General features: G+C 52.3%; 1 protein-coding gene across 7 annotated transcripts in view; it reads left to right on the plus strand.

The window, feature by feature from the left end:
- Positions 1-22,801, plus strand: part of LOC138763454 (pre-B-cell leukemia transcription factor 1) — a 389,485-nt gene that overhangs the window by 121,793 nt on the left and 244,891 nt on the right. The window contains exons 2-3 of one of the 7 annotated variants that reach the window (XM_069937626.1): positions 9,194-9,261; positions 20,440-20,569. The exons of the other annotated variants lie outside the window; for them this stretch is intronic. Coding sequence (XP_069793727.1) covers positions 20,457-20,569 — 113 coding nt within the window. The 5' untranslated portion in view covers positions 9,194-9,261; positions 20,440-20,456. The remainder of the gene's footprint in view (positions 1-9,193; positions 9,262-20,439; positions 20,570-22,801) is intronic. 7 annotated transcript variants of the gene reach the window in all.

A 22,801-nucleotide genomic window follows, 5' to 3' on the forward strand; every position in this document is an offset into this window, starting at 1 on the left:
ACAGTTGAATGGAAGTGAATGTGAACCCATGTGAGGAACTGTCCCAAAGTAGACCATGAATACAAGGTACAAGAGACAGGGCGAGGAAGAGAGGATGAGAGTTAAAGGAGAGAAGGATTTGGAAGGAGTCAGTCTGCTTCCTTCCTCATTCTCAGGATGTGCTTTTTTTTTTATTGCTGAATAAGGAATATCTATCTGTTTAGTAATGTTGCTAATCTTTCATCAAACTATTCACTGTTAAAATATGCAAAGGTGCTGGAGAAACTCAGCTGGTCACAAAAAGGAAGGAAAAGGTAGTTGACATATCAGGCTTGAAGCCCTTCTTCAGGAATTTTGACGAAGAACCTAGAAGAATTTTTGACCAAGGGCCCAGACCCGAAACATTTACCCTTTACTTCCTATGGATGTTGCATAACCTGCTGAGTTTCTCCAGCACATTTCTGTGTTGCACTTGACTCTAGTGTCTGCAGACTTTCTTGTTTAAACTTTCTCTACACTGTCCCATCAAATGACAGATACAGCATAGGTGAGGTGTTGAGTAAATCTGCAGGTTATCTTGTTTAACTGTTTCTATTCCCTTCATCTTGTCCTACCCCCCAACTAAAACTAGTACCAGCGGTAGTATGTTTCTGCCAAAGAAACTCTGGGCTCTGTTGACCTGCCTGCCACTCTGTATCCAACAGTCATCGGCTTGGATGAACAAAGAGGAATTTTCATATATAGGCTTGCAGGCAAAATGAAATGTCAAGACCAGCATTTGGGCTGACGATACAACATCAGAATGTGTTTTGAACCCTTACTGGCTGCCGTGTGCACAATGCTCTGTGTCCAATTAGGCCCATCCTAGGGATATTCAGCAGGTCAGGCAGCATCTGTGAAGAGAAGTGGTCCGTCTAAGTCTCAAGTTGGGAAGCTCAACGTATTTTGATTCAGGGTCCAAACCTGGAAGGCTGACTGACCATTTCTCCCCCACGGATTTTGCCTGACCCGTTGAGATCCTCCAGCTTCTCATTGTTTGCCCAAGAGTCCAGCATCGCAGCATCTGCAGTTCTCCCTTCTCCCTTCTCCCTCTCCCATATAGGCTAGGGATTCTCAGATGTAGGTCAGGGCCACTCGACCACTTTTATTTTTGATTCACCTTTGAAATTAGATTTAGCAGCTATGTTAAGTGCACCCCTCACCTGATTAATTGTATTACCTCGGGTGGTGTTCTGTGAACTTTTTTTTGTGGATCTGAAATGTCGCCAGTGCAATGGGGTCTTGTTTGTGAGCCTGGAAGTCCTGATTTTGATGCTCTTGTAGATCATTCTGGATGGTAGTGGGTCAAAGATACTGTGTGCTGGATGGAAAGGGTCCTCAATAATTCTTTGAGCTTTATTTAAACCACACTCCCAGTGAGTGTTGGCAATAAAGGAAAGGGAGACCCTAATGATCTTCTCCATTTTGATGATCCACTGTATTGACTTCCGGTTTGATACTCTGCAGCTACCATGTCACACAATGATACAGATAGACAGACAGGACACTCTCAATTGTGCTCCTGTATAAAGTTGTCAGATGGGGGCTGGTAGTTTGCCCTCTTCAACCTCCTTACTTGACTAATGAGGAGGTGTCATGAATCCAGGATAGGTTGCTCGATCTGGCTCCACTGTATTACAAATGTTAGCTCTCTCTGACCTCTGTCAAAATCATTGACTTTTCTGGGAAGGCAAGTTCTGCCGAGATCTCACCTGTACCACCCCTCTCCTCTTCCACCATCTCCAGTTGGCCAGACTTCAGGGGCTCTACAACCTGACCTTTCTTCATTCCAACCAGGCTAAATCTCTGTCCACCTTGGAGCTTAGGGAGTACAGCAGTGTGGAAATGGCCATTAAGCCCCCATCTACACTGATCCTTCATCAATCCCATTTCATTCCCGCCACATTCCTGTCAACTCTCCCCAGATTCTGCCCCTCATCCACCCATGAGTAATTGACAGTGGCCAATTAACCCACCTAAACAATTTTTTTCTCTTTCTGGAAAGTGAGAGAAAACCCATGGGGTATCAGGGAGAGCATGTAAACTCCACATAGACATTACCAGAGGTTGGGGTTGCTGGTGCCATGAGGCAGTGGTTTGACTAGCTATGCCGGGCCAGATTGGCTAGGGTTCATCGAGTTTGGCAGTGAATAACTAGGGCAGGTGCCCTATACATATCAGACAGACAGCACTATGGGACCCCATGGATGGTATGGTTAGTGCAGCGGTTAGCACAAGACTCTTACGGTGTCATCCACTGGGGTTTGAATTTGCCACTGTCTGTAAGAAGTTTGCATGTTCTATCCGTGACCTGTGTGGGTTTCCCCGGGTACTCTGGTTTCTTCCCTCCCTCCAAAAATGTATGGGGTTGGTAGGTTAATTGGGTGCCAGAAGGGCCTTCTACTGTGCTATATAATTACAATTTTTAAAATGGGTCTCTGCTCCTGCACTGAGGGTTTTTACTGGTGAGACAGGTTTTGATTCTTGACCAGTGATGGCGGTGAAAGGCTGGAATGTGGAGCTGTGGTCATGGTCTCATTGAATGGGGGACAGACTTAAGGGCCAGATCGGCCACCTCTTGCTCCCGTTTCATGTGTAGACTTGCAGGCAAAATGAAATGTCAAGACCAGTATTTAGGCAGAAGATACAGCATCAGAATGTGTTTTGAATATTTAATGGCTGCCATGTGCACAATGCTCTGTGTCCAATTATACCCATCCTGAAGGCCAATAAAAGCCAAGACATACTGGTATTTACTGGCTGACACATTGAGGATCAGAGGAAGGAAGGCTTTGGGAGTAAATGACAAGGAAAAATCTGGAGTCGGAGTCCTGAAGGCAGCTGATGGCTGGTATGATGCTGGCACCAAACTGTATCGACTTTTGTTGTTCCTTTGGACCCGTCATTAGCATGAAGAGGGTGGCCCCACTGCATGGGCAGCAGATGGATCTCCAATATCAACTCTGCCCTGGCTTGCACCCTGGAGAGGCCACTCCAGCTACTACCAGAGGGACAGTACCCATGTTCGACCACGACTGACGGAGGCCACAACACAATATGTACATGAATGTTCAGGCATCTATGAAAATATGTGCTCATGTGTACCTGTGGGTACATGTATGCATATGTTTTGTGTGTGTATATTCGTGTATGTATGTGTGTGTGTGATGTGTTTTTGTGTGAGTGTGTGCATTTGTAAATTTGTGTGGGCGGAAGTGTGAGAGGGAATGAAGAAATACAGAAGGTAAAAAGGACTCAAGCAGACAGGCCTCAGAGATAAGAAGGGAGCACAAAGAACTGGCTAGAGAGAGGGAGAAAAAGACTGAATATCAACGTGAAATGCAATGAGAAGATCAAACTGAAGTGAACACTGCACTGAAGGATTGAAAGAATAGTAGGAAGACAGAGAAACAATATGTGAAGTGTTGGGTGCTATCCGTACCTCAATGATGTCACAGACAAAAGGTCGAGGGGAACGATAGGCTTTATTGTACTAGAGACTGCTGGCCCGGGTCCAGGCTAGGTAAATGAGCGGGAAGGAGAGGAGACTTGACCTTTATGGCCCGGGGTTACATGGGCAGGACCAGGGAGGAATCCAGGACAAGAAGACACCCAGAGGGTGGGCCAGCCAGTGCACATAATCCTATCACCACATCACCCCCTCTCTTTAAAATGGAACCCTCCGGAAAAACAAACAGCAAACCGGAGGTAATAACAGTAACAATAATAATAATAATAAAACAGTAGCAATATCAATAATTATCAAATAAAGGGGACGGGAGAAGTGGACGACCCCACCGGATAGAGGTTTAGCCGCACAGGCGACCTCCTTCTGCTGAACCGGCGTGCCTGTGCCGCGCTCCACCGGAGAGGGGGCCGACGGGGGAGAGTCCGCTGCAGGAACCATCGAGGTACTGACGGGGGGACTCTCAGGGTGATGGGGGGTCCTCCACTGCTTCACAGGGGTAGGCGACTCGGACTCCAGGGTTGTGCTCTGATGCAGCACGATCGGATCCGCGGTGTGGTTGGCGGCCGGCAAGGCAGTCTCAGGGTCTCCAGCCATTGCCAGGTATCGTATTGGCACAGTGTCCTCGTGGCGATCCGGATACCTCACAAATGCGTATTGAGGGTTTGCATGTATGATGTGCACTGCTTCAACCAGTGAGTCCGTCTTATGGCCCTTGACGTGCTTCTGAAGCAGAGCCAGCCCTAGGGTTGTCAGCCAGGGAGGGATGGATAAACCATTCGCTGATCTTCTAGGGAAAACAAAGAAGCGTTCATGCGGGGTGGTATTAGTGGCAGTAATGACCGGATGGTGTGGAGAGCCTTGGGCAAGACGTCCTGCCGGCAGGACACTGCCATATTTTTGGACCTAAGGGCCAGGAGCACCGCCTTCTAGACGGTGCCATTCTTCCTTTCTACCTGGCCATTACCTCTGGGGTTATAGCTGGTGGTCCTGCTGGTGGCTATGCCTCTGGCCACGAAGTACTGTTGCAGCTCCTAACTCATGAACGAGGTCCCCTGGTCACTAAGAATATATTTAGGGTACCCGACAGGGTGAAGATGCTGTGCAGGACCTGAATAACCGTAGCTGAGGTCATATCCGGGCAGGGAATTGCAAAGGGGAACCTGGAGAATTCTTCCACCATCATCAAGAAGTAGGCGTTCCTATTTGTGGTGGGGAGGAGGCCCTTGAAGTCAACACTGAGTCATTCGAAAGGGCGGGTGGCCTTAATGAGGTGTGCCTTCTCTGGCTGGTAGAATTGAGGCTTACACTCAGCGCAGATCTGGCAGCGTCTGGTTGTAGACCGGACATCCTTGACGGAGTCTGGGTCTGGGAGGTTCTGTGTCTTAACAAAATGGTACAACCTCGTGACTCTGGGGTGGCACAGATTATCGTGCAGGGTCTGGAGACAGTCGAGATGCGCGCTGGCACACGTCCCTCGGGATAGGGCATCCAGGGGATTATTGAGCTTATCCAGCTGGTACAAGATATCATAGTTGTAGGTGGATAATTCAATCCTCCACCTCAGAATCTTGTCATTCTTGATCTTATCCCGCTGTTTAGCACTGAACATGAAGGCCACTGCCCTCTGGTCAGTCAACAGGGTAAACCTCTTACCAGCCAGATAGTGCCGTCAATGGTGCACCGCCTCAACGATTACTTGTGCCTTCTTCTCGACGGAGGAGTGCCTGAGTTCAGGACCGTGCAGGGTGCGGGAAAAAACGCTACCAGCTTGCCTGCCTGGTTTAGTGTGGTGGCCAGTGCAAAATCGGAGGCATCGCTTTTCACCTGAAAGGGGACGGATTCATCCACGGCATGCATCATGGCCTTAGTGATGTCTCCTCGAATTTGGTTAAAAGCAGCCTGGGCTTCTGCCAATAATGGAAAAGTAGTTGATCAAATTAGGGGGTGGGCTTTATCGGCGTAGTTGGGCACCCATTGTGCGTAATAGGAAAACAACCCCAGGCTCCTCTTTAGTGCCTTCAGTGTGTTTGGGACTGGGAGTTCCATGAGTGGTCGCATGCAGTCAAGTTCAGGAGCAATGACACTATGTGCCATGACGATTCCAAGAAGGGCCAGGTGCTCCGTGTTGAACATGCACTTGTCCTTGTTGTACGTCAAGTTGAGTGACTTGGCCGTATGAAAGAACTTTGCGAGATTTGTGTTGTGGTTCTGCTCGTCATGGCTGGAGATGGTGACATTGTTGAGGTAGGGGAATGTCGCCGTCAGCTTGTGCTCCTCCACCATCCGGTCCATTACTCTCTGAAAGGCAGAAACACCAAAGGGTACCCGGAGGAAGTGGAAAAGTTTTCCGACGGCCTCGAATCCTGTGTAGATTCGATCGCTCGGACGGAGGGGAAGTTGATGGTAAGCTGACCGGAGGTCAATGGTCGAAAAAATTCTGTACTTTGCGACCTTATTGATCAATTCGGCTATACAAGGTAGCGGGTACGCGTCTAAAAAAGTCATTACAACATTCCTCCCCACCATCAGCAACGCTACACAATACCCCCAGATACTAGACTGTTGATCCCTCGCTGCCATTGATGCTGTCTCAGTCATCGGTCTAACTGGGAGGGAGAGTCTCTGGACCACGTAGGGGTGCACAAAACTTTCTGTGCTGCCGCTATCAAAAAGACAATTCATTTATGCCCATTCACCTCGATCTGCATCATGGAGTTCGAGATCGGGTGAGAGCTGGCTTGGTTCAGCGTCACCGATGCTAGGACAGGCATTTCTTTGTCGTCATTGGTGGGGAGGCCCGCCCAAGATGGCTACCTCCATGTTGACCACGCAGCATTTGATGGAGAAGAAGGCAGATGTGGAGTCGTGGCGGTCGGAAGTGACGTTATCGGAGCGGTAGTCAGTAAGATGGCGCTCCCTTCATCGTACACGCGGTCAGTGCTGGAAGCTCCTCTGGAATGCATGCCATGCTGCTCCCGGACTGCGGTTGGGACCTGCAGACCTTTTCGTAATGGCCCTTCTTACCGCAGCCCGAGCACGTGGCTCCCCTCACAGGACAGAGGCGTCTCGTGTGCTTGGCCTGCCCGCAGAAGTTGCATCTCGACGAAGCAGATGACATTATTGCATCCGTGGTCGGGTCGGTAACACCCGATGCTGAGTCCCAGGCCGACAGCCCTCGAGGTGGAACATACGTAGATGGCCTGTTTCTGCCCACGATAGACACCGCGTGGCGCTGGCCCGAGTCCAAAGTCCTGATCAAGTCGATAGCCTTTTTGAGTGGGAGCAGGTCCTCCTCGAGGAGTTGTTGGATATAATCCAATCTCAACCCCGACACGCAGGCATCTCAGATCAGCTCTTCCATGCACTGGGTCAGTGATACCGTGGCCGTGGGATCCCCCAGACAGTCTTTTCCCAGTGTGACCAGGGACCGGACGAACTCTTCAGTGGACTCACCAGGCTGTTGTTTTCGGGACGCCAGCAGGTAACGGGAGTAGACCACATTCATTTTTGGGTTATGCAGCGCCCGCACCTCAGCCATCACCTCGTTGTAGGTCGCGCTGCCTTGGATGGCCAGGTAGGCCCTCTGGCCAACTTGTGCCTGAAGGATCTTTAGTTTCTTTACATCAGAGTCGACCACCTCAGCAGCAGCGTCGAGGAAGTTGTTGAAGCAGTTCACCCACTGTTCGAAGAGCACCAATGCTCCCGGGACTTGGGGGTCTACTTCCAGCCGTTCTGGGCGCAGTAATTTCTCCATTACCGGAGACCTCCAAAATCTAGTACAATATCCAGCCATATCTGTAGCCCTGCAAAGAGTAGTTCATGGACAAGTTTCTCTTGTGTCTTGGTGTGAGCTTGCAGGCGCCTCAGATTGAAGAGACTGCCATCCGTGCGGTACCGGATGTAAACAGCATCTTCATTGTTGAGGTCTTTCATGGCTTGGTTCAGCATCATGCTGAAGAAGATTGAAAAGAGGGTTGGTGCGAGATGCCGCTTTAGTTGCCCATTCAGAGCCAGCTCTTCAGCGCTTGATGTCCTGCTTTGCGGAAACTGCCAAAATGTTTGGCCTGGAAGTCAGCCTGAAGAAAACTGAGGTCCTCCATCAGCCAGCTCCCCACCATGACTACCAGCCCCCCCACATTTCCTTTGGGCACACAAAACTCAAAACGGTCAACCAGTTTACCCATCACGGCTGCACCATTTCATCAGATGCAAGGATCGACAATGAGATAGACAACAGACTCGCCAAGGCAAATAGCGCCTTTGGAAGACTACACAAAAGAGTCTGGAAAAACAACCAACTGAAAAACCTCACAAAGATAAGCGTATACAGAGCCGTTGTCATATCCACACTCCTGTTCGGCTCCGAATCATGGGTCCTCTACCGGCATCACCTACGGCTCCTAGAACGCTTCCACCAGCGTTGTCTCCGCTCCATCCTCAACATCCATTGAAGCGCTTTCATCCCTAACGTCGAAGTACTCGAGATGGCAGAGGTCGACAGCATCGAGTCCACGCTGCTGAAGATCCAGCTGCGCTGGTGGGTCACGTCTCCAGAATGGAGGACCATCGCCTTCCCAAGATCGTGTTATATGGCGAGCTCTCCACTGGCCACCGTGACAGAGGTGCACCAAAGAAAAGGTACAAGGACTGCCTAAAGAAATCTCTTGGTGCCTGCCACATTGACCACCGCCAGTGGGCTGATATCGTCTCAAACCGTGCATCTTGGCGCCTCACAGTTTGGCGGGCAGCAACCTCCTTTGAAGAAGACCACAGAGCCCACCTCACTGACAAAAGGCAAAGGAGGAAAAACCCAACACCCAACCCCAACCAACCAATTTTCCCCTGCAGCCGCTGCAACCGTGTCTGCCTATCCCGCATAGGACTTGTCAGCCACAAACGAGCCTGCAGCTGACGTGGACTTTTTACCCCCTCCATAAATCTTCGTCCGCGAAGCCAAGCCAAAGATCTGTAGCCCTAATGATGACACCGACAAAAAACTGAGAGGAACAATAGGCTTTATTGTACTAGAGACTGTTGGCCCGGGTCCAGGCTAGGAAAATGATCGGGAAGGAGAGGGGACTCGATCTTTATGGCCTGGGGTCACATGGGCAGGACCAGGGAGGAGTCAAGGACAGGAAGACACCCAGAGGGCAGGCCAGCCAGGGATCAAAAGGCAAAGGTACACAGCAGAGAGAGGAGGGAAGCTGTCAGCAGGTGAAGGGAAGGCCTGGCTGGAAGTCAATGAAATTGGAGCAGCTTGATTCCAGCCTATCACACATAATGGAGAATGCAAACAAGTTTAGAGAGGAAGGCAAGCAGCATACTATAAAGTCTGAAACATGTCAAGGCAAGGCCCATGAACATTCCATAATATCTTCACCGGCTGTACTGGGGGTGGAGGTGGGGGTTCACAAACACAGAAGATAGCATTGCACAAGGTAGATTCACGTGTCGTCTTGCTGTAAGCTCTCTGATTCACAGCCGGCATTGCAGGCAAACCTGAAAACATTTACTTGTTTAGCTCTGCATCCATGTTGGAACCACTGTCTCTTTTTTTCTCTGATTTCTTTAACCACTGACTGACCAGAGCTGACTTCATAACCAGCTGACACTGGGATCTTCAAAATGCAGGTTAACATTGTGTAATTTCGGATGTAAAGTTAGTCTGAATGCACTGAGTAACCAGGCATACGTTTATGTGCACAGGCTGAGAACCAGAGATTGCAGCAAAGTCCGCAGAGCCTTTGAGCGTTGATGAAGCTGCCCTCACCCAGGCAAGTGAAAAGTGCCCCAATACATTCCTGTAGAGTGTCCCATCGTACACCCACAGTATGCCATCATAATCCCTGAGTGTCCCATCACACTCCTGCACAGAGTCACATCACACTCCTACTCAGTGTTCCATCACAATCCTGAAGATTGTCCCATAACACTCCTGTACAGAGATCCTTAAAACTCCTACACAGAAAAACATCACACTCCTGCAGTTTCCCATCACACACCCACAGTATATCATCGCAATCCCTCAGTGTCCTACCACACACCAGAATAGTGTCCCATCACACTCCTACAGAGTCACATCACACACCTACTCAGTGTCCCATCGCAATCCCGAAGTTTGTCCCATAACACTTCTGTACAAAGATCCTTAAAAGTCCTACACAGAATCACATCACACTAAGCACAGTGTCCCATCTCACTCCTACATTATCCCAACACATACCTAGAGTGTCCCATCAACCTCCTGCAGTCTCCGAACAGACTCGTGCAGTGGCCCATCACACTCTTCCAGTGGCCCGTCACACTCCTCCAATGTCTCATCGCATCTACACAGTGTTCCATTAAATTCTTAGTGTCCCATCACAAGCCTGCACAGTGATCCATCTCATTAATGCAGTGTCGCATCCCACTCAAGTACAGTCTCACATCACATTCCAACAGTGTCCCAACAAACTCCTACAGTGTCCCATCTCACTCCTACATTATCCCATCACACACCTAGAGTGTCCCATCAACCTTCTGCAGTCTCCGAACAGACTCGTGCAGTGTTCCATTACACTCTTCCAGTGTCCCATTACACTCCTTCAGTGTCACAGCACACTTCACCAAAGTGTCCCATCACACTCCTGCAATGTCCCATTGCAAGCCTGCACAGTGATCCATCACACTCGTACAGTGCCCCATCCCATTAATGCGGTGTCACATCAAACACAGTCTCACATCACATTCCAACAGTCTCCTACCACAGTCCTACAGTGTCCCATCTAATTCCTACATTATCCCATCACACATCTAGAGTGTCCCATTGACCTCCTGCAGTCTCCAAACAGACTCGTGCACAGTGTCCCATTACACTCCTCTAGTGTCTCATTGCATCTACACAGTGTTCTGTCAAATTCTTAGCGTCCCATCGCACGCCTGGACAGTAACCAATCGAACTCACGCATAGTACCCCATCTCACTAATGCAGTGTCACATCCCACTCCCGCACAGTCTCCCATCACTGTGCACACAGTCTCCCAGCACACTCCCGCCCAGGGTCCCAGCACACTCTTTCACCGGGACGCATCACACTCCTGCAGTGCCCTAATATACTCCCACAGTGTCCCATCACACTCCCGCACCGGGTCACATCACACTCCTGGAAAGAGTCACATTACACTCCCACACAGTGTTCCAACAGACTCCTGCAGTGCCCTATCACACTCCCGCAGTATTCCAACACACTCCCGCACAGAGTCCCACCACACTCCCACACCAAGTCACATCACACTCCAGGAAAGAGTCACATCTCACTCCTTCACAGAGTCACATTACACTCCTGCACAGTGTCCTATCGCACTCCTACATTCTTCCATTACACACCTACAGAGTGTCCCATCGTACACCCGCAGTCTCCAAACAAACTCACGCACAGTGTCCCATCACATTCCTCCAAAGTGTATTATCACAATCCTCCACAGTCCCATCACATTAACACAGTGTTCCATTAAATTTTTACAGTGTCTCATCGCACTCCTACAGTGTCCCATTGCACTCCAGCACAGAGTCCCATCCCACTCCCGCACAGTACCCCATCTCCCTAATGCAGCGTCACATCCCACTCCTGCACAGTCTCCTATCACTGTGCTGCATGGTGTCACATCACATTCCAACAGTCTCCCACCACAATCCCATCTCAGGGCACACTCCTATATTGTCCATCACTCACAAACAGAGTGACCCATCACATTCCCGCAGTGTCCCTTCAAACTCCTACGCAGGCTCCCATCAAGCTCCTCCAAAGGGTCCCATCGCACTCCTGCACAGTGTCGAATCACACTCCGACATTGTCGCAGCACACTCTTATACAGTTTCCCACCAAACTACTACAGGGTGTCCTATCCCACTCCTGCACAGCGTCCCAGCACGCTCCTACAAAGGGTCCCACCATGCTCCTCCACAGGGTCCCTCCAAGAGCCGGCACCATGTCCTATTACACTTTTACAAAGTATCCCACCACAATCCAGTGAAGCATTACAGCACAATCCAACAGGGCATCCCATTGCACACCCAAGGACTGTCAGATTGCATAACGGTGCAGCGACCCATTGGTCACGTGCGCAGCGCCCCACCGTACCCCCATGCAGCATGCCATCACACTCCACTACAGGGCCCCGCCACGCGCCCACGCAGTTTCACATCGTGTGTCTGCCCTATGTCCCATCATACTTTTGCAGAGTATCCCACCACAATCCAGCAGGGCATCCCATTGCGCAATCTCAATGTCCCATTGGATTCCTGCGCAGCGTCTCACCACTCAGCTGCGCAGTGTCCCATCACACTCTCACAGTGTCCCATCTCACTTCTACATTTGAACCTATCACACTCCTACACATTATCTCATCACATTCTTAGAGGGTCTCATCACATTCTTAAAGAGGGTCTCATCACAATCCGCCCCAGTGCCCCGTCGCGCTCCTGCCCCAGTGCCCCGTCGCGCTCCTGCCCCAGTGCCCCGTCGCGCTCCTGCCCCAGTGCCCCGTCGCGCTCCTGCCCCAGTGCCCCGTCGCGCTCCTGCCCCAGTGCCCCGTCGCGCTCCTGCCCCAGTGCCCCGTCGCGCTCCTGCCCCAGTGCCCCGTCGCGCTCCTGCCCCAGTGCCCCGTCGCGCTCCTGCCCCAGTGCCCCGTCGCGCTCCTGCCCCAGTGCCCCGTCCTGCCCCATGCCTCGTCGCGCTCCTGTCCCAGTGCCCCGTCCTGCCCCATGCCCCGATCCGCTCCTACTCGGTCCTGATCCACTCCTACACGGTGTTCCTTCCTATCATGCCTACACCTTGCCCCGTCCTGTCACGCCTACACCTTGCCCCGTCCCACTCCTACACCTTGTTCCGTCCCACTCCAAGACAGTGTCCCATCGTTCTCATGCATAGGTTCCCAGCACACTCCTGCACAGAGTCACATCATGCACCTGCACCATATCCCATCACACTTTTGCAGAGCATCTTACCGCAATCCAGCAGTATGTCCCATCACCCTCCCGCACAGTGTCACATCATCCATCTGTACCATGTCCCATCGCACTTTTGCAGAGTATCCCACCATAATCCAGCGCAGTGTTCCAGCACTATCCAGCAGGGCGTCCCCATTGCACAACTGCAGAATGTCACATCTCACGACTGCGCAGCGCCCCATCACATTTCTGTGCTTAGCTGCACAGCATCCCAACATTCAGCTACAGTGTCCCATCACAGTCTTGCAGTGTCCCTCCACACTCCTACACTGTGTCCCATCACACTCCTATACTGTATCCCATTAGACTCCTACACAGTGTCCCATCAATCTCCTACACAGTGTCTCAGCGCCCGCCTGCAGTGTCCCAGCGCCCGCCTGCACAGTGTCCCAGCGCCCGCCTGCACAGTGTCCCAGCGCCCGCCTGCACAGTGTCCCAGCGCCCGCCTGCACAGTGTCCCAGCGCCCGCCTGCACAGTGTCCCAGCGCCCGCCTGCACAGTGTCCCAGCGCCCGCCTGCACAGTGTCCCAGCGCCCGCCTGCACAGTGTCCCAGCGCCCGCCTGCACAGTGTCCCAGCGCCTGCCTGCACAGTGTCCCAGCGCCCGCCTGCACAGTGTCCCAGCGCCCGCCTGCACAGTGTCCCAGCGCCCCCCTGCACAGTGTCCCAGCGCCCCCCTGCACAGTGTCCCAGCGCCCCCCTGCACAGTGTCCCAGCGCCCGCCTGCACAGTGTCCCAGCGCCCGCCTGCACAGTGTCCCAGCGCCCGCCTGCACAGTGTCCCAGCGCCCGCCTGCACAGTGTCCCAGCGCCCGCCTGCACAGTGTCCCAGCGCCCGCCTGCACAGTGTCCCAGCGCCCGCCTGCACAGTGTCCCAGCGCCCGCCTGCACAGTGTCCCAGCGCCCGCCTGCACAGTGTCCCAGCGCCCGCCTGCACAGTGTCCCAGCGCCCGCCTGCACAGTGTCCCAGCGCCCGCCTGCACAGTGTCCCAGCGCCCGCCTGCACAGTGTCCCAGCGCCCGCCTGCACAGTGTCCCAGCGCCCGCCTGCACAGTGTCCCAGCGCCCGCCTGCACAGTGTCCCAGCGCCCGCCTGCACAGTGTCCCAGCGCCCGCCTGCACAGTGTCCCAGCGCCCGCCTGCACAGTGTCCCAGCGCCCGCCTGCACAGTGTCCCAGCGCCCGCCTGCACAGTGTCCCAGCGCCCGCCTGCACAGTGTCCCAGCGCCCGCCTGCACAGTGTCCCAGCGCCCGCCTGCACAGTGTCCCAGCGCCCGCCTGCACAGTGTCCCAGCGCCCGCCTGCACAGTGTCCCAGCGCCCGCCTGCACAGTGTCCCAGCGCCCGCCTGCACAGTGTCCCAGCGCCCGCCTGCACAGTGTCCCAGCGCCCGCCTGCACAGTGTCCCAGCGCCCGCCTGCACAGTGTCCCAGCGCCCGCCTGCACAGTGTCCCAGCGCCCGCCTGCACAGTGTCCCAGCGCCCGCCTGCACAGTGTCCCAGCGCCCGCCTGCACAGTGTCCCAGCGCCCGCCTGCACAGTGTCCCAGCGCCCGCCTGCACAGTGTCCCAGCGCCCGCCTGCACAGTGTCCCAGCGCCCGCCTGCACAGTGTCCCAGCGCCCGCCTGCACAGTGTCCCAGCGCCCGCCTGCACAGTGTCCCAGCGCCCGCCTGCAGTGTCCCAGCGCCCGCCTGCACAGTGTCCCAGCGCACCCTGCACAGTGTCCCAGCGCACCCTGCACAGTGTCCCAGCGCACCCTGCACAGTGTCCCAGCGCACCCTGCACAGTGTCCCAGCGCACCCTGCACAGTGTCCCAGCGCACCCTGCACAGTGTCCCAGCGCCCGCCTTCGCAGTCTCCCATCGCCCGCCTGCAGTGTCCCAGCGCCCGCCTGCACAGTGTCCCAGCGCCCGCCTGCACAGTGTCCCAGCGCCCGCCTGCACAGTGTCCCAGCGCCCGCCTGCACAGTGTCCCAGCGCCCGCCTTCGCAGTCTCCCATCGCCCGCCTGCGTAGTGTCCCATCGCCCGCCTGCGCAATGTCCCATCCCATGCCTGCACTCCTACAGAGGGTCTCATCACACACCCATCATACACATGTACCCTGTCCAAACACACTCCTAGAATGTCCCACCACAGTCCTACACAGTGTCCTATTAAACTCTCACACAGCGTCCTATCGCACTCCATAACAGCGTCCCATCACACTGCTACACAGTGTCCCACCGCACTCCTGCACAGTAGGGTCCCATCACACACCTGCGCAGAGTCCTGTCCCACTCCTGCACAGTAGTGTCCCGTCACGCGCCCGCACAGTGTCCCGTCACGCTCCTGAACATGGTCACATCATGCGCCTGCACCATGTCCCATCGCACTTTTGCAGAATATCCCATCACAAACCAGCAGGGCGTCCCATTGCACACCCACAGAGCAACCCATTACATTTCTGCGCAGCGTTCCACCACACTCATGCAGTGTCCCATCACACACCTACAGTGTCCCACTACACTCCTTCACTGAATGCCCATTAGACTCCTACACATTGTCCCATCCTACACTTATAGTGTCCCATCAGATTCCTGCACAGGGTCCCGTCCCGCGCCTGCACGATGTCCCATCATGCGCCTGCACCGGGTCCCAGCACACGCCTGAACCAGGTCCCATCGCACTTTTGCAGAGTATCCCACCACAATCCAGCAGTGTCCCACCTCAATCCAGCAGGCCATCCCATTGCACAACTGCAGAGTGTCACATCGCATGACCGCACAGCGCCCCATCGCGTTTCTGTGCAGCATTCCACAACTCAGCTGCACAACATCCCATAACACTCTTGCAGTGTCCCATCAGTCTCCTACAGTGTCCCATCAGTCTCCTACGCAGTGTTCCATCCCACTCCCACATGGTGTTCCATCACACACCTACTCAGTGTATCATCAGACTCCTACACAGTGTCCCATCACACACATGCACAATGGTGTTATATCACCCTCCTACAGTGTCCCTTCCCACGCCTACACACTGTCCCTTCCCACGCCTCCACAGTGTCCCTTCCCACGCCTCCACAGTGTCCCTTCCCACGCCTCCACAGTGTCCCTTCCCACGCCTACACATTTACCCATCACACTCCTACAGAGGGTCTCATCACACACCTGCACTATCCAAACACACTCCTAGCATGTCCTACCACAGTCCTACACAGTGTCCCATTAGACTCCTACAGTGTCCCATTAGACTCCTACAGTGTCCCATTAGACTCCTACAGTGTCCCATTAGACTCCTACAGTGTCCCATTAGACTCCTACAGTGTCCCATTAGACTCCTACAGTGTCCCATTAGACTCCTACAGTGTCCCATCCCACTCTAAGACAATGTCCCGACGCACATATGCACAGGGTACCAGCATGCACCTGCACCATGTCCCATCGTACTTTTGCAGAGTATCCCACCACAATCCAGCATGGCATGCCATTGCACACCTGCAGAGTGTCGCATCGCACAACTGCGCTATTTCCCATCCCCACTCCTGCACAGTATCCCATCCAACTCTAAGACAATGTCGTGATCCACTCATGTACAGCATCCCAGCATGCTCCTGCACAGGGTCCCGTCACGCGCCCGCACATTGTCACATCACGCTCATGAACAGTGTCACATCATGCGCCTGCACCATGTTCCATTGCACTTTTGCAGAGTATCCCACCACAATCCAGCACAGTGTCCCACTACAATCCAGCTGGGTGTCCAATTGCACACCCGCTGATTGTCCCATCGCATTACTGTGCAGCGTCCCACCACTGAGCTCCACTGCGTCCCATCACACTCTCGTAGTGTCTAATCACACTTCTACATTTGAATCCATTACACTCCTACCCAGTGTTCCATCACACACATGCAATGTCACATTACGTGCATGCCCAGTGTCACGTCACACTTCTGCAGAGTACCTAACCACAATCCAGCAGTGTCCCGTCTCATCCCACTACTGCAGTGTGCCACAGTCCTGCTGTGTCTCATCACACTCCTATACAGCGTCCCGTCGTGCGCCCGCACAGCGTCCCGTCGTGCGCCCGCACAGCGTCCCGTCGTGCGCCCGCACAGCGTCCCGTCGTGCGCCCGCACAGCGTCCCGTCGTGCGCCCGCACAGCGTCCCGTCGTGCGCCCGCACAGCGTCCCGTCCCACTCCCACGCAGGGTCCCGTCCCACTCCCACGCAGGGTCCCGTCCCACTCCCACGCAGGGTCCCGTCCCACTCCCACGCAGGGTCCCGTCCCACTCCCACGCAGGGTCCCGTCCCACTCCCACGCAGGGTCCCATCCCACTCCCACGCAGGGTCCCATCCCACTCCCACGCAGGGTCCCATCCCACTCCCACGCAGGGTCCCATCCCACTCCCACGCAGGGTCCCATCCCACTCCCACGCAGGGTCTCATCCCACTCCCACGCAGGGTCTCATCCCACTCCAATTGTTCCATCTCACTCCTACACAGTGTCCCGTCAGACATCTACAGCATCCCATCACGTGCCTGCACAGCGTCCCACCGCAACCCTGCACAGCATCCCATCACACGCCTATACAGCGTTCCAGCGCAACCACACACAGTGTCCCACCACAACTCCACAGATCGGCCCACTGCACTCTCGCGCAGAATCCTATTGCACTCCTACAGTGTGTCCCATTCCACTCCTATGCATTGTCCTATCCCACTCCTAAGCAGTGTCCAACAGACCCAACACACTCCTACAGATTCCCAAAGGGCTCCTACATAAGAGTGTTACAACACAATCTTACACAGGGTCTCATCCCACTCCTACACAGGGTCCCATCCCACTCTTACACAGAGTCCTATCCCGCTTTTGCAGAATATCTCACCACAATCCAGTATGGCATCCCACTGCACTCACGCACAGCGTTCCATCGCTCAGCTGCACGCCCGCGCAGCATCCCATTGCATGCTTGCGCAGTATCCTATCGCATCCTCTCAGTGTCCTATCTCATCTACACAGTGTCCCATTCCATTCCTACAATGTCCCACCACACCTACACATTGTTTCATCACATTCCTACAGAGGGCCTCATCACACATCTGCCCATTGTCCTATTACACATATGCAGTGTCACATCATACTTCTGCAAGTATCCAACCACAATCCTGCGCAGTGTCACACTGCACACCCACACAGCATCCCACCACACTCCTACAGCGTCCCACCACACTCCCAGTGTCCCACCACACTCCCAGTGTCCCACCACACTCCCAGTGTCCCACCACACTCCCAGTGTCCCACCACACTCCCAGTGTCCCACCACACTCCCAGTGTCCCACCACACTCCCAGTGTCCCATCACACACATGCAGTGTCACATTACGTGCCTGCAGTGTCACATCACACTCCTGCAGAGTACTCAACCACAATCCAGCAGAGTGTTGCATCACACTCCCGCGCAATATTCCATCACTCTCCTGCAGTGACCCACACTCCCATTGGTTCTTATCACAATCCTACACAGGGTCCCATCCCACTCCTACACAGTGTTCCGTCAGATGCCTACAGTGTTGCATCATCCCGTGCCTGCACGGCGTCCCATCCCGTGCCTGCACGGCGTCCCATCCCGTGCCTGCACGGCGTCCCATCCCGTGCCTGCACGGCGTCCCATCCCGTGCCTGCACGGCGTCCCATCCCGTGCCTGCACGGCGTCCCATCCCGTGCCTGCACGGCGTCCCATCCCGTGCCTGCACGGCGTCCCATCCCGTGCCTGCACGGCGTCCCATCCCGTGCCTGCACGGCGTCCCATCCCGTGCCTGCACGGCGTCCCATCCCGTGCCTGCACGGCGTCCCACCGCAACCTCGTACAGCGTCCCATTACGTGCCTGCACAGTGCAGATCGACCCACCGCACTCCCATGCAGAGTCCCATCACACTCCTACAGTGTCCTATCCCACTCCCGCACAGCGTGCCATCATGCACCCACACAGTGTCTCATCACGCACCCACACAGTGTCCTATCACACACCCACACAGTGTCCTATCACCCTCCTACACAGTATAGCATCACACTCCAACGCAGTGTCCTGTCACACACCTACAGTGTCCCTACGCAGGGTTCCATCACCTTCCTACACAGGGTCCCATTACCCTCCCACACCATGTCCAATCACACTTGTACACAGTGTCCCATCAAACTCTTTCATAGTGTCCCGCCCTGCTCCTAACAATTGTCACGTCCCACCCCACTCCTACACAGGTCGCATCACAGTGCTAAACAGTGTCACAACACACTCCGACGTAGTGACCTGTCACCCTCTTACAATGTCCTTTCACACACCTACACAGCATCTCAGCGCACGCGCGCACACTGTGGTGGCGCTCTCCTGCTCAGTGTCCCATCACACACATACACAGCATCCCAGCGCATGTCCCCATGGCACCCCAACACACCCCTGCGCACTGCCCTGTCTCACATCCCCACAGTGTCCCAACGCCTTTCTGCACAGTGCACCCCCGTCACACTCCTGTATATTGTCCCATCACACTCCTACAGTTGTATCGATGGTGGATTCTCTTCAGGGAGTTTTGAGCTGAGTTACCACACAATTCCTAGCCTCGGATCTGCTCTAATAGCCACAGTCCTTCCAAATGTAGCAATATTTTAGTTGTGAATCTGTAGGGTTCATCTCCTGCATCATGAGACTTCCTCGACCTCAGGAAGACTGTACACAGACTTTGAGATTATGTTGAGCACCTTCACTCCGTTCACCTCAACAGCAAGGACCTCCCAGTAGCAAACTATTTAAATTCTTTACACCATAGCTACACTGACACATCTGCCAATGGCGAAATGTCATACTCTCATATAGAGGCCACCCACAATTTGGAGCAAACATCACCTTGTATTCAATCTCAATGGTCTCCAACCAGATGGCATCAACATCCACTTCTCTGATTTCTGTTAAACCCTCTTGCCTGGTCTCTCTTTCTGAAACCCGCTGTCTCCTTGCCTCCAGCTACTCATCCTTTCCCCTTCTTATTTTATCTTAGACCTACCCTTTTTAGTCCTCTGTCCTCTCCCACACTTATTTTTCAGTTTATTTCTTTTCTTCTCATACCTGTATTCACCTATTACCTCTTAGCTGTTAGTCTGTGCTCCCTTCCCTTTCTTTTCCCCCACCTATTTTTCCAGATTCTTCATGAAGGCTAAGGCCTGAAATGTCGAGTGCCTTTTACTTCCTGGCTGCTGAGTTTTTCCAACGCTCTTGCGATATGTGTACGTGGCTTCTACAGATCAATTTTTCTGATCAGAGGTAACCCCAGGATATTGACAATGGAAATTCAGTGAGGGTGAATGGATATTGTCCAAGTCTTGGTGGTTTCGATGTGGGTAGGGAGGGATAGGGAGAGATGTAATGTGGCTTTGTGAGGCATTGGTCAGACCACAAGGAGCATTGTGAGCAGTTTTGGCTCCTTAACTAAAGAAGGATATGTTGGAATTGGAGAGGCTCCAGAGGAGAGGAGGTTCGAGAATGATCCTTGGCATATCATATGAAGAGTTTTCGATAGCTCTGTAACTATATTCAGAGTTCAGAAGAATGAGAGCATATCTCATTGATACCTATAGAATCCTGAAAGGCCTGCTTAGAGTGGATGTGGGGAGCATGTTTCCTTTGACAGGGAGTCTGGGACCAGAGGACACAGCCTCAGTAAAGAAAACCATCCCTTTAGAACAGAATGAGGAAGAATGTATTTACCCAGAAGGCATTAAATCTATGAAATTAATTGCTGCGAACAGCTGTGGAGGCCAAGCCATTGGGTACATACTGTATAAGAGAGAGGCAGCTGAGTTCTTGATCAAGAAAATCAAGGGTTCTGGAGAATGGGGTTAAAAGGAAAGTAAATCAGCCATGATGGAATCCGGGGTGGGGGTGGGGGGGGGGGAAGATAATCGCCTGAATGGCTTAATTCCACTTCTATGTCTTAAGGTCTTGTGGTGTAGTGTATGCTGCCCAACATCCCTTCTTCTGATCTTTTGACTGAAAGAAGGTCAATTGAAGATGGAAGGACCCAGGACATGATGCTGAAGAACTCCTGCAGAGATGTCCTGCAGCTGAGGTAATTGACCTCTAACAGCTAGGTGGCATGGGTATGCAGGGGACAGAGATGCTGCCTCGCAGCTCCAGCAACCAGGGTTCGATTCTGACTTCAGGCACTGTTATTGTAGAGCCTGCACCACCCAGGTCCCCACCTTTCTCCCTCCTGTTGGTTTCATTGTCCCCCCTCATCCTAGAGACATACAGGTTAGCAAGTTAATTGGTCCCTATAGATTGCCCTTAATGTGAGGGTGAAGGGTAGAATTTGGGGTAGGGGTTGATGGAAATGTGAATCAGTGTCACTGGGTATTTGAGGGTCAGCACAGACTTAGTGGGCCAAAGGGCCAATCTGCATGCTATATCTTCCCATAATTTAGTCTATGTATGACTACATTCCTCCTCAACATTGCTCCTGCTGCTTTTTGATGGTCTCCCTGTAAGAGCTTCGCCCTGTCCTCTGACTCCTTATCCACGGGTGAGGTTGGCCTGTGCTTGTCAAATTATGCATTTCAATATGGCTGCTGTAAAGGCCAAGGAAAACTGGAGAGCAGTTTTCAACACTGGATTCAGAGGAAGAGCATTCAATTTGATGCTGTAATTAGAGACCCTGACACATGTCAGCCCCTGTCTAATCGACACAATGATAATCTCACAGACTGAAGAAAAGGAGACAGACTGTGCAGTAACCCTGCTGGATGTTGTAAGATCATTGTGTGAATGTACTCTGTAATTACACACATGCTTAGTTGCTGACAGATTTTGAAATGCAGCATTTGCAAATAGATCGGTAACCAGGTATCACAAAACTGACCTCTCCCTCACTGCGCTTTTGGATCCAATTTTTAAATTTATGATACCACTTAATTTATCTTGGCATTATGCCCTGAAGAGGTTCACACAATATCTGCTGTTAACTCACCTTTCTTGTGGCAGTGGTGGGGGGAGGGGGGAATAAGGGTGGGAGGGAGAGTGGGTGACAATGAGTCTAATGGACCGAAAGTGTATTACACATTCCCTACTATGGTTGGATGAAAATCTCTGAATGACAGTTAAATGTAAATAATAATCAGACCAAGTTTTGTGGTCAGCAAGGTAATTCACTGAGCAATTGCTGGACTCTTGCATCATTTATTTGTTTAAATATCAGTCATATAATCATTTGTTGATCTAAATATTGGACAGTAGAATCATTCATTTGTCCAAATACTAGTCAGTTGAATTATTCATTGGTCAAAATATTGGTCAGTTGGGTTTTTCATTAGTCTAAATGCCAATCATATTCATTGGTTTAAACATCAGTCAGATGATCATTTGTTGGTTTAAATATTGGTCATTTGGATCATTCATTGATCTAAGTATCATTAATTCCCCTAAATATTAATCAGGGCCACAAGCTATAACCCAATTGCTAGCTGTATCACACAACTCAAAAATTTTTGTGTTTTTGAAATATTTGTTCACCTGATTACAGATGAAAAGAATCTAGTCCCATATCAATTTGGGGTCCAAAGAATAATTTATTGAGCTGACTACCATTCAGTAGAATGATTTATTACTCCAGCAAGTCTGATTGGAAGGACGTGCACAGACAGAGTTGATTGGAAACTCTCCCTTACTGGAGTCATTTGAAAAACCAGAAGGAATTGGTTTAAGTGAAAGAACAAGAGGGAATCTGAGGGGTATGTATATTCACCCGGAGGGTGGTTGCAATTCTGGATGCACTGCCTGAGGAGGTGGTGCAAGATCACAATATTAAAGAGATATATGGGCAAGCAGTTGAATCACCAAGGCATGGTAGACTCAGACCAAACCTATTCCTGTTTGTTTTAGATGACTCTGGTACAGTAAATGTTTCTTATTATCTATCCTATCGATGCATCTCAAGTTCTCTCCTGTCACCTCAACCTCCTCCATTCCAAAGGAAAAAAAAAATCCTGACTTTTTCATTCCTCTGAAGGGTTTTAGCCTGAAACTCCAAATGCTGCTTTCCACAGATGCTAGAATATGGCACACATTATTGCAGCGAGAATAATGAACAGTAATCAGCTCAATTATTTGTCATTTGGACCCCCATATTGACATGGTGAACAAACACTTAAAAGTGACAATAATCAGAGAGCTGGTGTTCTGCTAATAAGTAATTGGGTTAATACACGATGTTCCAAACCAATATGCAAGTGACAAGAATTTGATGGTCAGTTTGGATGGGATAGGACAGAAAAAATTTGAAAACCACTGGCCTAGTCAATATTCA

Source organism: Narcine bancroftii, chromosome 5 (assembly GCF_036971445.1).
Source record: "Narcine bancroftii isolate sNarBan1 chromosome 5, sNarBan1.hap1, whole genome shotgun sequence".
NCBI classification, from domain to species: Eukaryota; Metazoa; Chordata; class Chondrichthyes; order Torpediniformes; family Narcinidae; genus Narcine; species Narcine bancroftii.